Source organism: Acartia tonsa, chromosome 15 (genome assembly GCF_053477335.1).
Source record: "Acartia tonsa isolate MP-2025a chromosome 15, ASM5347733v1, whole genome shotgun sequence".
Lineage (NCBI taxonomy): Eukaryota > Metazoa > Arthropoda > Copepoda > Calanoida > Acartiidae > Acartia > Acartia tonsa.
Window position 1 is genome coordinate 7,025,112 of NC_137274.1, and position 13,647 is coordinate 7,038,758.

At 31.1% G+C, this 13,647-nt stretch overlaps 1 protein-coding gene across 3 annotated transcripts in view; it reads right to left on the bottom strand.

The window, feature by feature from the left end:
• Positions 1-13,647, bottom strand: part of LOC145307362 (glutamate receptor ionotropic, kainate 2-like) — a 178,030-nt gene that overhangs the window by 42,537 nt on the left and 121,846 nt on the right. Inside the window, exons 26-31 of one of the 3 annotated variants that reach the window (XM_080149740.1) lie at positions 12,991-13,072; positions 12,925-12,949; positions 9,578-9,696; positions 7,742-7,821; positions 5,215-5,238; positions 366-418 (exon numbers count right to left, since the gene is read on the bottom strand). In XM_080149740.1, the coding sequence (XP_080005866.1) occupies positions 366-418; positions 5,215-5,238; positions 7,742-7,821; positions 9,578-9,696; positions 12,925-12,949; positions 12,991-13,072 (383 nt within the window). The other 2 variants (XM_080149739.1, XM_080149741.1) reach the window with 2 other exon arrangements.

Consider the following 13,647-nt stretch of genomic DNA (forward strand, 5'->3'; position numbering starts at 1 on the left):
TATGCTTTAATATATATAATACTAGAGGCTACACTCCTAGAAGACTCTATGGCACTAATAGGAAGCCTGCAAGAAATACAACGTTTTAACTGCTCAAAGACTGCTGCAAGTAGACCCTGCTTGTGGCAGTCTTTCAGAAGATAGAATGGTGTATTTCTTGCGGCTTTCTTTAAGGTGGGGGGGGGGGGAAGATTAGAAGAAAACAAAATTTTGGAGGGGGGAAGGTAAATTTTTTTTGAAGGGTTGAGATTCACACCCTCAAAATCTATAAGAAGCTTCATTGTAAAAAGGAACCATATCAGTTGACAGAGATTCTGCGCTACAGACAAAAAAAGCTTATTACTTTATATAATAGAATTACTTACTTATTTTGTTCCATATAAGTCCACATCTTGGCATAGGTATTAATTTTTGAATCCTGAAAATTTATACAAAATTTAATCACAAAAAAACATCAACAAAATTCGTTATAGGTTTAATATCTTTCTAGTTAGAATTTGAAATATTAAAGAGGGTTAAAGAAGTTAGAAGTAGATGATAATTAATAAATTTAAAAGGTTTATTATTTTTTTTATTATTGGACAAACAAAACAGAATGGTAGATATTGTTCACATAGGCTACAATTTTGTCCACATCTGAATTTTGACACTCAATGTGGCCTGGGTGTATAAATACAGCACATATTACCAGGGAGGCAAGGGATATTGGACTGAAATTATGTCAATTCAACTGGAAATCAAAGTTTTTTAACCACCTTTTTGGTTTGTTGGCTTAAAATGTATAAACATACTATTGAATTTTATTTGTTATGTTTAAACTTTTCAACAAATATTTTGTATCTACTTAAGGTGGTATTTTTTGTTGTAATATTGGGTATGTTGTACTCCAATTTACTGCCCAATGTCTTACCCCTTATATCCCTGTATCATAATAAGAAAAATATCATGAAGAATGTATTTTAGAAAACAAATTGGGCCAGAATTCAGATATAAGCAAAATTGAGTTACATTTTGAAAGGATATACTCAAAGTCTTTCATAACTCTTGAGTCAGATAAGTTATAAGGAAATTAATTCATTAATTTTATAAAAATCCAATATTATCATCAAATTAGAAGAAAAATTTCAATAAAGATTCATCAAAAGGACAACTGATCAAATCCTATGGAAGTCTAAACTCTAGCCTAGGCGTTAGGGTTTCTTAAAAAATATGCTGAGTAGGGTTGGGCCGGATACTTTTTTGGCCGGATACCGGATACCGGATATCCGGCTGATTTCAAATGCCGGATATCCGGCCAACGCCGGATATCCGGCAAATATCCGGTTATCCGGCCAAATTACCGGATATCCGGCCGGATAACCGGCCAAATAACCAGATATTAAAGTAGTTAAAAAAAAATTTCTTAAGAAATCTTATATAAAATTACATAAAGTTAAACTTTCAGAAAAAATGTTCTTCTAGCTTCAATAATAAGTAAATTATAGCCAAATTAAGATTTTAAAAAGCACAGATTTTTGGTGTAAAGTATAAAAAATTATAGAGCCGGATATCCGGCCACACCGGATATCCGGCCCAACCCTAATGCTGAGATTACAAAACCCTGACTCCTAGGCTAGTCTCAACATTTTATAAGATTTATTTTTATATTTTTTATTGTTTTGAAAAAATTTTCCTTGACTTTTTCACCTAAAGAGCAACCGGCCATATTAAGAAAATATTAAAGGATCTTTAGGTTACAAACTAATACTTCTCTTCATTTACATTTTACCACAAAAAAAACAAGTAGGGTTGGGGTGGGAAATTAAAATTTACTTATTTTTCTATAAGGATTATTGAATCTTCATACAAGGTAGATTTACATGGAAACAGAAATTAAAAATGTAGCCATTTAAAATAGAGCTAAAAGGTTTGATGGACATAAAGGGGTTATGATATATATTCTAGGATTATTCTGGAATTTTTCACAAATAAAGATTAAAATTCATAAAGTTTTTTAGGTTTTAAGGACAAGTTTAGATTTCTTTTCTAGAAGAGAATCTTTTTAAAAATTTTTAGGGAAGATTAATTTAATTCCTACTTTTGGATTAAGATTAGAATTTAGAATCTTTTGTTTAATTTGATATATTCCTACTTATAGACTTTTAAATATCTTCACAAAGCATAAAAACTAAAAATGTATTTTTAGATTTTATAGGGTAGCATTGAAATTGGAGGCATATTATATATATTTATAATTGTTGGCAATAAGCTCCACTTTTAACAAAACCTAAAGGAACATTTACAAAAATTACATGTGGGATCCAAAATGATAAGAAAAGTTCAACTAATTTAATATTTTATGTTTGGTTGTTGATTTAAAAATAAAGGAGTTAAAACAGACATTATTAAGGTTTCACTTGTTCTTTATTGAAAGACATTATATTCTGTGTTCCATAGCTCAAATATACTTTTTTTTAAATTTGATTCGAGATTAAGATGGCTCATTAATACAACTTTTTCAGAATCAATAAGTCAGTTTGTACGATACTGTGAGTATTGGTGCAAAAAATGTGAACAAATTTCAAATTGTTTTGGCGTGTAACGTCATACCCCCCATCTCTTTTCTAGGGGGTTTCTTTCCTCCTTCCCTTTTCTTTCCCCTCACTTGTGACGTAAATAATCAGCCCCGTCAAATCAATTTAAAATTTGTCCCCATTTTTTGCACCAATACTCACAGCATCAGTTTGTACATATGAAACTTGTTAGCAGCTTAGCTTTTGAATTTCTTAAGCCTTATAAATGAAGAAAGAGTAACCAATATAAAAAATATATTTTTGTATAAAAATTAGAATATCTATCACAAACAAAATTGTACAGACTTTTTAAAATAAATGGCTGTGCAAAACAGAAAATAAAAATACTGAACAAGTCTATTGAGGACAGAAAAAAATCTTATTTATTAGAATTTTATTAGTGGTTATAAATACTAAATTTCTTTTTTGTAAAATCAACTGGATTAAATGATCAAAAACAGTTTGGTAATAAATTTTGTCATATTTTAAACAAAAATTCTACAATATGGTTGTTTTCATAAAAGGATTTAATACTACAGGGAATGTTATAAGAGTAATAGCTGTTTTTAAACTATTAGATAATTAATAATTAATATTTTGTAATAAAAAAATTCATCAATGAAGCAGTAAAAATGTTTTTGTTTTTTTAATGAAACATACATTTGAATTTACTTGTTTAAATCAAACTTTAATGAATAATTATTATCATGCATTTAATTATAAAATTTTAACTATCTATATAGAGAAAGAGCATGGTTGTGTTATGAAATGTAGTATGAATATAATTATATATTTAAATTATGTAGGTCTTCAAAAGTATTTGCTCCAAAAGATTTTCACAAAATATGTTAGTTATTTTTTCAAAAATACACTGGTTTCTGTACTAATGAATTTTGCCATTTTGTTAAATATACTTTATGATAGAGGTTCACTTTAAAAGTTGTAATTGCCATTTCTTCAGATTCATTTTCAACATAATCTTTTAATTTGGTATATATATATATTCATTCAAATTGCTAATATTTCATTATTTTTTGTCTAGAAAATGCTTTCCACCCCATATAAAATTATGATTATGAAACAGTTAGAAACAGAAAAATGTGTTCTTTTATGATTTAATCTCAAATTAAAGACAAATTTTTTGGAGACTTATATTACTTTTGTAAAACCTATTACTTTCAATAATTTAAGCAATTGTAAACTATATTGACCACCAAGCTTAAAGGGCTAAAAGTTAGATATGACTTTGCACCCAGTAGTCAAAATAATTAAATTAATTTTTGAACAAAAATAATATAAAAATAATTCTAAATGTATAAATATAAAAGCAAATCATTAAGGTGAACCTCTAAATAGGGACAAAGGGAATGTAGATCTGTTTACTGCAAACTTTCATCAAAAGTGATGTTATTTAAATTTAAAAAAATGGTTTCTCATAAAACTGGTTTCCCAAACATGCAGGTCAAATTGAAACATTGCACCCTAAAGGAAAGGACAGAACTAAATTATGGTTTTTACAGTAGACAATTGCTAGGAACTTGATTTCTTATTTGCCAACTTGAGGCTTTCTCAAATCAATGGATTTGATTGCACTCTTTCATATTGGCTGCATAACTGATATCCAGGTTTAAAAGTAATACTTTATATCCAAAAAATATATTACGGGAGAGCTTATGGAAGTAAAACAAACACCAAAATTTTCATATTCTTTACAATTCATTTCTTGCATTACAGACATATCTTATTTAATACATTTTTTATATATGACATAAGCAGTTGAATTTTGTTAAATTCGAATTATAATATAACTCTTTCATTTATTTGTTTAGAAATTATACAAAAGTCAAAGAATTAAATTATTACAATGTTAAAAGGGGCAAACTATTTTTGAGTTAACATTATTAATACCCAGTTTCACTTTTAAGTTTAGGGGGAACATTTTTTACTTGGATTAAAAACATTAGATTTATCCTATATGTAAAAAGTTATATCAATATATTAATAAAATTTATGAATCCTAATACAAAAAAATAGTACCAAAATGATCTGTAAATTTGAATATTCCTCAGCATAATGAAAAGTTCCTGACTTAATTTGTTTTTCTACTCTAAATATCTGTCAATCCATACTTCCATAGCCTGTAGCTCTGATTTTTATATTAAAATAATCCCATTCAATTTAAACCTTGTGGGAAAATTGTACAAAATCAAAGTTTTGTTCAGATTTATAATAGTTATTTCTCGTATCGTATTATAAACGGCTTTCCGCGGATATAGAATGTAAAATTATAAGATTAAAACTATTTTTTTTAGCCACCAGCTAAAAAAACTGGTTTTAATCTTATGATTGTACATTTCTATATTCGTAGAAAACTGGATATAATACGATGCTAGACATAGTTTTTTCGTATGGATGAGAACCGGTTTCTATCCACCGGATTCGAATGATTATGAGAAAAAAATATTTTGTTTCTTCAGAATCTAGTTGTTAAATGTCTGATTGCTATCATGAAACTAATCAAGTGAATTATGCTTGAATAGCTAACTTTTGTTTATGTGAAACCAATGTTTAGAGTTTAGTTGAGATTTATGATAATAATACAGATCTACATTCCAAAGACAAAAATTAAATTAATCAAAGACTGATGAACTATTCTAAATACCTGAAATTTTTGGTTGAAAGATTTCTGAAATGAAGAAAATATAATTTTGCTTTCTGAATAAATTAAAAGCTGATTTGTGTTATGCTTAATGTTTTATTGCAGTGAATACCCATTTATTATTTTTTCTACTGAAATAAAGCACCCAGTAGTTATTATATTTCTAAGTTTTAATAGTTCATGCCAATCAATTACTGGCATTTGAAGTTATTGTTAATGAAGTTCTGCTTGTGGCATTTTTTCAGTACAATAAATGAGTATTGGCAACAATTATACTATAATGTATATTAGTGTAAAAAAATCTACTTAAAAGCTTTAGAAAAAAAGTTAAAAATATAATTTCATGTAAGGAGCACTAATTTCAAATGATACTATACTTATTATCAACCTAACTAAATTTGTAAAACATGCCTGCAGCTAAAATTCTTCTACCTTAAAAAGGCCACAATTAGGCCTTTACTTGCAGCAGTTTTGACTATAGGTTAGTTAACCCAATCACTTTTATTTAAGAAATTTGTGATAAAACAAATAAAATCTCCTAAATAGGTCTTGTCATAGTACAGAAAATGATTTTGAAATGGTAATATCATTTCTGCCAATTAACTTTAAGCTTTTGGAAACATGTTCTACTAATGTCAATCTCTCAGTAGGAATATAAAAATTCTCCATATAAATATTTGTTTTAACAAAATTTGTAACTTTACAAAAAAAAAGAAGAAACTCAATCAAATGTTTAATTTGAAACAATTTTTTTCAAAACATGAAATGAAAAGTTTTATTTTAGTGAAATTTAAAATGTAATTAAACCTTTTCAGATGGGTATTAATTTGAAAGGCATCTAAAGGGTTAAGCTATTTAGATTATTGAGCCATATAATGGCTAGGTTGGCTATGTAGTTTATTCTTCATAAGCTTTTGTTGGTATGTTTCCAGCATACAATAGCTATTCATTATATAAGAGGTCTGAATTGCTTGCTGGACCTAAACAATTGGGGCTAACCTAACCCTTTAATAAAAATCAAATAAAATTAAACTTTACCTAACCTATTTCTTAGCCAAAGAAGGTGCATCATAGATTTACATTTGCTGAAGATATAAATATGGTCATTACATTTTTATATAATAACCCAACTTTATGATAATATTCTACAATTTAGAAAAGTTGGAAAAATTTAAATCAATAAATGATCTACTAAAAAATAAAACAATATATGAATATGATAATATCTCCTTTTCCTTCTCAATTCCAAAAAAAATAATTGCTGCATTAATGAACTAAGTAAATACAAGAAGATTATTTGATTAACTTCTATTATGTCTTAATAAATAATCATAGAAAAGAGTTAATATAAAATATTTTTCATAAAATTGGTGTTTTTTAAACACTCTTTATAGGGTACCTCCAATGTTGAAGAAAAACTTTTTTTTAACAAACTTTTCAAGGGGAAAAATACAAAAGCATTTGCAATATATAGCTTCCGTTTCTTTTTTGAGCCATCTAGTGGCAAAATCCTAAACTCTATAACATAGAAATTTATAAATTCTATGAAAAGGGATATTTGACCTGCATGTTTTCTGAACCTAGACAACAAACTTATAAAGGATGTAAGTTTTAAGTCAAATCTTGAATGTCTCTAGGTTGCACAGAAATCTTGATATAAGAGACTTATAAAAGCAATGTATTTTCATTAACAAGAGGCAGCTTACCCTGCCAGAAACATTGTAAGGATATGCATTTGATAAATGCGAAAAGGTTCTTACAGATGCTCTGTAGGGACCTTTTCGCATTTATCATATTCATATCGTAGGATATGCTTACAACGTTTCTGGCAGTGTTAGGGATTTTAGATGTTAAGGTTTTGATTCTCAAGAAAAGCAATATTCTACCTCTTATCATTAAAAATTAATGAAAATTGCATTGACAAGTCTTTAATACCAAGTTGGTTGTGAATATACTTCCTAGACATTGTTTTTGGTACCTACATACAAAAGACCAGACATTTCTTGTGTTTAGATGTTGTTATACATTAGGTCATTAGATAGGGCAATGCAAAGGATAGTTATTTATCGCATCTTATTATAAACAGACTTCTCCAGATATAAAAATAAACAATTATAAGGTTAATAACTGGTTTTAATCTTATAGAAAACTAGATATAATACAATGCTTTACATAATTTTCCAGTATGGCTGAGAACCAGCTCTAATCCACCAGATATTAATCGGTTTCAAAGCAATACTGGGAAAAAAATTACATATTTTGTCCCATTAGGTCTTTTGTCTATTAGATCTTTGGTATAAAATCATTTCTTTTTTTTAGTTCAGAAAATTGTTCATGTATTTGCAAATAAAAATTATGTTTAAAATGAAAGCAACAAAAATCAAAGCAAAACTACTGGGGGGCAAAAAAAAACAAAAAACATTTAGAACTAAAAAAATACAAACATTAACTAGAATTTGCGGGAAAATAATGTATAAATGTCGTCTTTGTGACTGGACCCGGAAGTAGTTGTGTGTGAGTGTACACTTACCCTGAAGAATGATGCAGTGGAGCCGCCCTGTACGGCGCCATATTTGATCTTCTGCTGTTTGGCCAAATCTTCAGCGGAGCCTTAGCAGAGGGTACATCTTTTTAGTAGCGAAGCTTCTCTATAATTCACTTTGTCAGAAAAGTCCGTCCGTAACGCTACGGGGTAAATGCGATTATCTCGGCTGCTAATGAGGATACATATTTTTAGTAGCGAATATACTCTATAATATAATTCACTTTGTCTGTCCGTCAGTCAGTTTGTCCGTAACGCTATGGGGTAAATGCAATTTTCTCGGCTGCTATTGAAAATAGACAGCTGAAATTTTTGATGAAGATTTCCTGTATCAAGGATTATCCAGTGTATAATTAACTTTGTCCGTCAGTCTGTCGGTCAATCATAAAAGACATTGAAAATATTTTTATTACTATATCAGAAAGGTATCATGATTTCTAGAATTACAACACATTTATCAACAGAACACTATATATAATTCATTTTGTCTGATTGTCCTTTCATGAGTTTTTAGTGCTTTGCTACTTAAGGATGTTGTCATACTTGTCTATAAAATTGTTTAGTGTTCACTTGTTTTTTTATATCTGTAGTGAAACAGAAGAAAAAGTTACATTTTAAAAATTCAAACAATATTTTTTCTTTGGTTCTTTCCCTCAAAGTGCTTGTCAAACTCTCACCCCCTCTCCTCCCCCCCAACCCATATTGAAATATAGCAAAAAACTTAAAAAATAGAAAGGAGGAGTTTTTTTAGTGCCTCACCTGCCTATACATGCAGTTTCTAGTACCTAATATAACCTAACTTAAGTATAACTTAATAATCAATCCCCCCCCCCACCCTCAAATTTATATAAAAAATATGGGGGATGAGAGTACTGAGCTCATTTTGGTATCTTGCAATTTGTTGACCCCCTTTAAAATTTGTAGTAAAAACGCTACCAAACACTTATATTTTGTATATCTAGTGACTTTGCCCTTTGGGCCATCTAGGGTCCTTGAAAAAAAGGGTGGTAGGGGGGGGGGGTTGCAACCCTCCCTTTTTAAGCTATTTTTGTCTTGGGGTGATTTCTCATCGGAGGGTTTTGCAACCCTCCCCAAAAACAGTTTTTACCTTCCCAGTAACATTAGGAAGATCCAATGTTAAAGGAGAAACATATTGGTTCAGCGGGTATCAAGATCCTTTCTTAACACAGACAAACACACAACCTGTTACTTTTATAAAACAGTTATTTCTCTCGCATCGTAATATAGACAGCTTTCTGCGGATATAAAATGTTATGTTTGTACATTTTTATATTCATAGAAAACTGGATATAATCAATGCTGGATATAATTTTTTCGTATAGATGAGAACTGAGGTGGATTCTTAAAAAAACTTTTTGGCTCACTGGCTCACTAAAATCAGCGAGGCTCGCTCAAAAAAATTTGTGAAAAATCCTCCAAAATCTCATAATAGTTATTTCTTTCATCGTATTATAAACGGCTTTCCGCGGATATAGTTTTAATCTTATGATTGTACATTTTTATATTCTTAGAAAGCTGGATATAATACGATGCTAGACATAGTTTTTTCGTTTGGATGAGGACAGGTTCCTATCCACCGGATTCGAATGAATACGAGAAAAAAAATTACAAAAATTAAATAAAATCATAAAAGGGTTAAACATAAGATTTAGTTTAATTTTTGTAAATTTTTTATGCGAGTTTGAAGGATTTTTCACAAAAATTTTAGCAAGCCTCACTGATTTTAGCGAGCTAGTGAGCCAAAAAGTATTTTAGAAATCCACCTCTGTGTGCTAATCCAACGGATATGAGAAAAAGATTTACCTATGGGCGAGTCCATGCGTTCAACAGTAAGAAAAGCCGCCAGGTTGGCTGTGTAGGAGCTGATCATAATCAGAGTAAAGAACCACCACAGGCCAGCTATCATACGGGTGGAGAAAGCACTAAACAGAGACATAAATTCAGAGATCTAAAGGGATAAGACAATGGCCGATAAATTTATGTACATCCCCAATGATGATACATAAAATTACCAGGTATCGAAAGGGATAAGACAATAGAAGATAAATTGTTGTACATTGTACATCCCCAATGATGATACATATAATTATCAGGGATAAGGCATAAGACGATAAATTGATGTACATCCTCAATGATGATACATTAAATTATCAGGGATCTAAAGGGATAAGACAATGGCCGATAAATTTTTGTACATCCCCAATGATGATACATAAAATTACCAGGTATCGAAAGGGATAAGACAATGGCTGATAAATTGTTGTTTTTCCCCAATGATGATACATAGAATTATCAGGGATCTAAAGGGATAAGACAATGGCTGATAAATTAATGTACATCCCCAATTATAAAACATAGAGTTACCAGGGATCTAAAGGTATAAGACAATGGCCGATAAATTGATGTACATCCCCAATGATAATACATAGAATTACCAGGTATCGAAAGGGATAAGACAATAGCTGATAAATTGTTGTTTTTCCCCAATGATGATACATAGAATTATCAGGGATCTAAAGGGATAAGACAATGGCTGATAAATTAATGTACATCCCCAATTATAAAACATAGAGTTACCAGGGATCTAAAGGTATAAGACAATGGCCGATAAATTGATGTACATCCCCAATGATAATACATAAAATTATCAGGTATCGAAAGGGATAAGACAATGGCTGATAAATTGTTGTTTTTCCCCAATGATGATACAAAAAATTATCAGGGATCTAAAGGGATAAGACAATGGCTGATAAATTAATGTACATCCCCAATGATTATATTTACATCTTCTGTAGATTACAATTAATGGATGAAAAGCTATAATTAATGATTCAACCAATCAACAATCAATATTCACTGAAGTCTTCAAAGTTGTTGAGCAAACAAATGAGAAACGCTAATATAAAACTTTGAGTACTAGTGAAATAAACAGCACATTTTCCCCTCTGTCTAAGAAATCTACACATGATTTTCAGCTTTCGTTAGGGGGCAACATTGAAATGACAAATTTTGTTTATGGCCCCAAAATATTATTTTTTATTTATTCAATTTACTTGTTGGTTGGTTATGCAAAGGTTCAGATTCTTTTTTGTAGTGTTATGTGCAATTCTGGAACCAACGATGACATACTAAAGATGTTGAAATCACAGAGTGAGGCGACAATGCAATGTTTCTGACGCTAGTCCACAAAGTTTTGTAATAACGTTTTCTTATTGGTTGCTTAATAACTTTGGAGACTTATTGGTGAGTTCTAATTGGTTGGTTCACAAAAGTGAGTTTTCAAACGTTACAACCACTATTTTTTCTGCATAAAGTGTAATTTTGTGTATCATCATTGGGGATGTATGTCAATTAATAGACTGCATTGTCTTATCCTTATATATCGATGTGTTAAAATGTCCGGGATATGTGACACTGATAGTATGAGAGGGGGAATGCCTTTATCTGTAAGGAGGCAAAACTTATTACCATGCACAGTAAGGAATCCGAGACAAAGGGTCATAAAAAGGTTGGTTGTCTGTTGGATATTAATTAACTTTTGCCCAGTTCACAAATAACCTTTAAAGGTCGAAAGATTTTTTTTAGTGAACACAGTAAAAGTGTCGAACTGATTATGACGTAACAAAAAAAATTAGCCAATGAGAGGCCGTTATGGTAAATGGTAAAATTTATAGTGGCCTCTCATTGGCTAATTTTTTTTGTTACGTCATAATCAGTCAGACACTTTTACTGTGTTCTTTTTTAGTAGGCCAAACTAAACAAGTGCAACCCACAAATACCTTTATAATTAAGGTCAACCTAAAGCTTCTAAAGGTCGACCTAAAATTTCCAGATATCGACCTTTTCTTTTGTGAACTGGGCTAATGGATTCTCTTAATGGTGGTTTGGAGGGGTTCATGGTAAAATATTGCTTAGATCAAACTTTTACTGAAAACTTAATACTTGACTCTTTTGCTACTATGTCAGATGCACAACATTTTATATTAAAGAGTAACTATGCTAGAACACAATTAGGACCTACAGATAAAGGTCATGCAATCAATATTCTTTGGGGAGTAATATTACCCGGGTAGAACATCAACACTCTGACATAGAAGAAGTATTATTACCTGGGTAAAACATCAACACCCTAGAAGAAGTATTATTACCTTGGTAGAACATTAACATTCTGACCTAGAAGTATTATTACCTTGGTAGAACATTAACACTCTGACCAAGAGAAGTATTATTACCTGGGTCAAACATCAACACCCTGACATAGAAGTGCTAATATCTGGGTAAAACATCAACATTCTGATCTAGAAGTATTATTACCTGTGTAGAACATCAACACTCTGACCTAGAACTATTATTACCTGGGTAGAACATCAACACTCTGACCTAGAAGTATTATTACCTGGGTAGAACATCAACACTCTGACCTAGAAGTATTATTACCTGGGTAGAACATCAACACCCTAGAAGAATTATTACCTGGGTAGAACATCAACACTCTGACCTAGAAGTATTATTACCTGGGTAAGAACATCAACACTCTGACCTAGAAGAAGTATTATTACCTGTGTAGAACATCAACACTCTGACCTAGAAGTATTATTACCTGGGTAGAACATCAACACTCTGACCTAGAAGTATTATTACCTGGGTAGAACATCAACACTCTGACCTAGAAGTATTATTACCTGGGTAAGAACATCAACACTCTGACCTAGAAGTATTATTACCTGGGTAGAACATCAACACTCTGACCTAGAAGTATTATTACCTGGGTAGAACATCAACACTCTGACCTAGAAGTATTATTACCTGGGTAGAACATCAACACTCTGACCTAGAAGTATTATTACCTGTGTAGAACATCAACACTCTGACCTAGAAGTATTATTACCTGGGTAGAACATCAACACTCTGACCTAGAAGTATTATTACCTGGGTAAGAACATCAACACTCTGACCTAGAAGAAGTATTATTACCTTTGTAGAACATCAACACTCTGACCTAGAAGAAGTATTATTACCTGTGTAGAACATCAACACCCTGACCTAGAAGAAGTATTATTACCTGGGTAAAACATCAACACCCTGACCTAGAAGAAGTATTATTACCTGGGTAGAACATCAACACTCTGACCTAGAAGAAGTATTATTACCTGGGTAAAACATCAACACCCTGACCTAGAAGAAGTATTACCTGGGTAGAACATCAACACCCTGACCCAGGAGGGAAGCAGCAATGAACCAGAATGAGTTCATGACAGTGAATGAGTTTGGGGTCACCTCTATTGTCTCCACTTGGGCCTAGATTTTTAAAGTAAAACAGTAAAGGGGAAAGGCGTTAAATTACTGTATTTTCCCTTCCCGAGGACCCTGTGCTGACTCTCAATTTGGTCTTTGAAAATCAATGAATAACATCAGGAATATTAACCAAGTTGCTGTCCTTAAGGTCCTTAACAGTGGATTGCAGGTAGTTTTCTGGTTATACAACTATACTATAAATTTATTGCCTTAACAATAGATATATAATGTATTAGTTGGTCAACATTGTACCAATAGGATTACAGTAAAGGAAGGTTCATAGTTGATATCTAGGCCTTGGTTCTATATTTATTTATGAAATTTTATTATTTCATTTATTAGAAAGAGAGAGGGACGTACAGTGGTAGAGAAAAAGAGAAAAGAAAAGTAAGTGGAAGAGCAATAGAGAAAAAGAGAGAGATGGCAGAGAGAGGGAGAGGTAATAAAGGAGTGACTGAAAAAAATTCTATTTAAAGCAGTATTACAGATGGAAGGAGGAACATACAGAAGGACAGGCACATAGAGAAAAAGAAAGACAGATAGACAGATAGAAGAACAGGAACACAGATGGACAGACA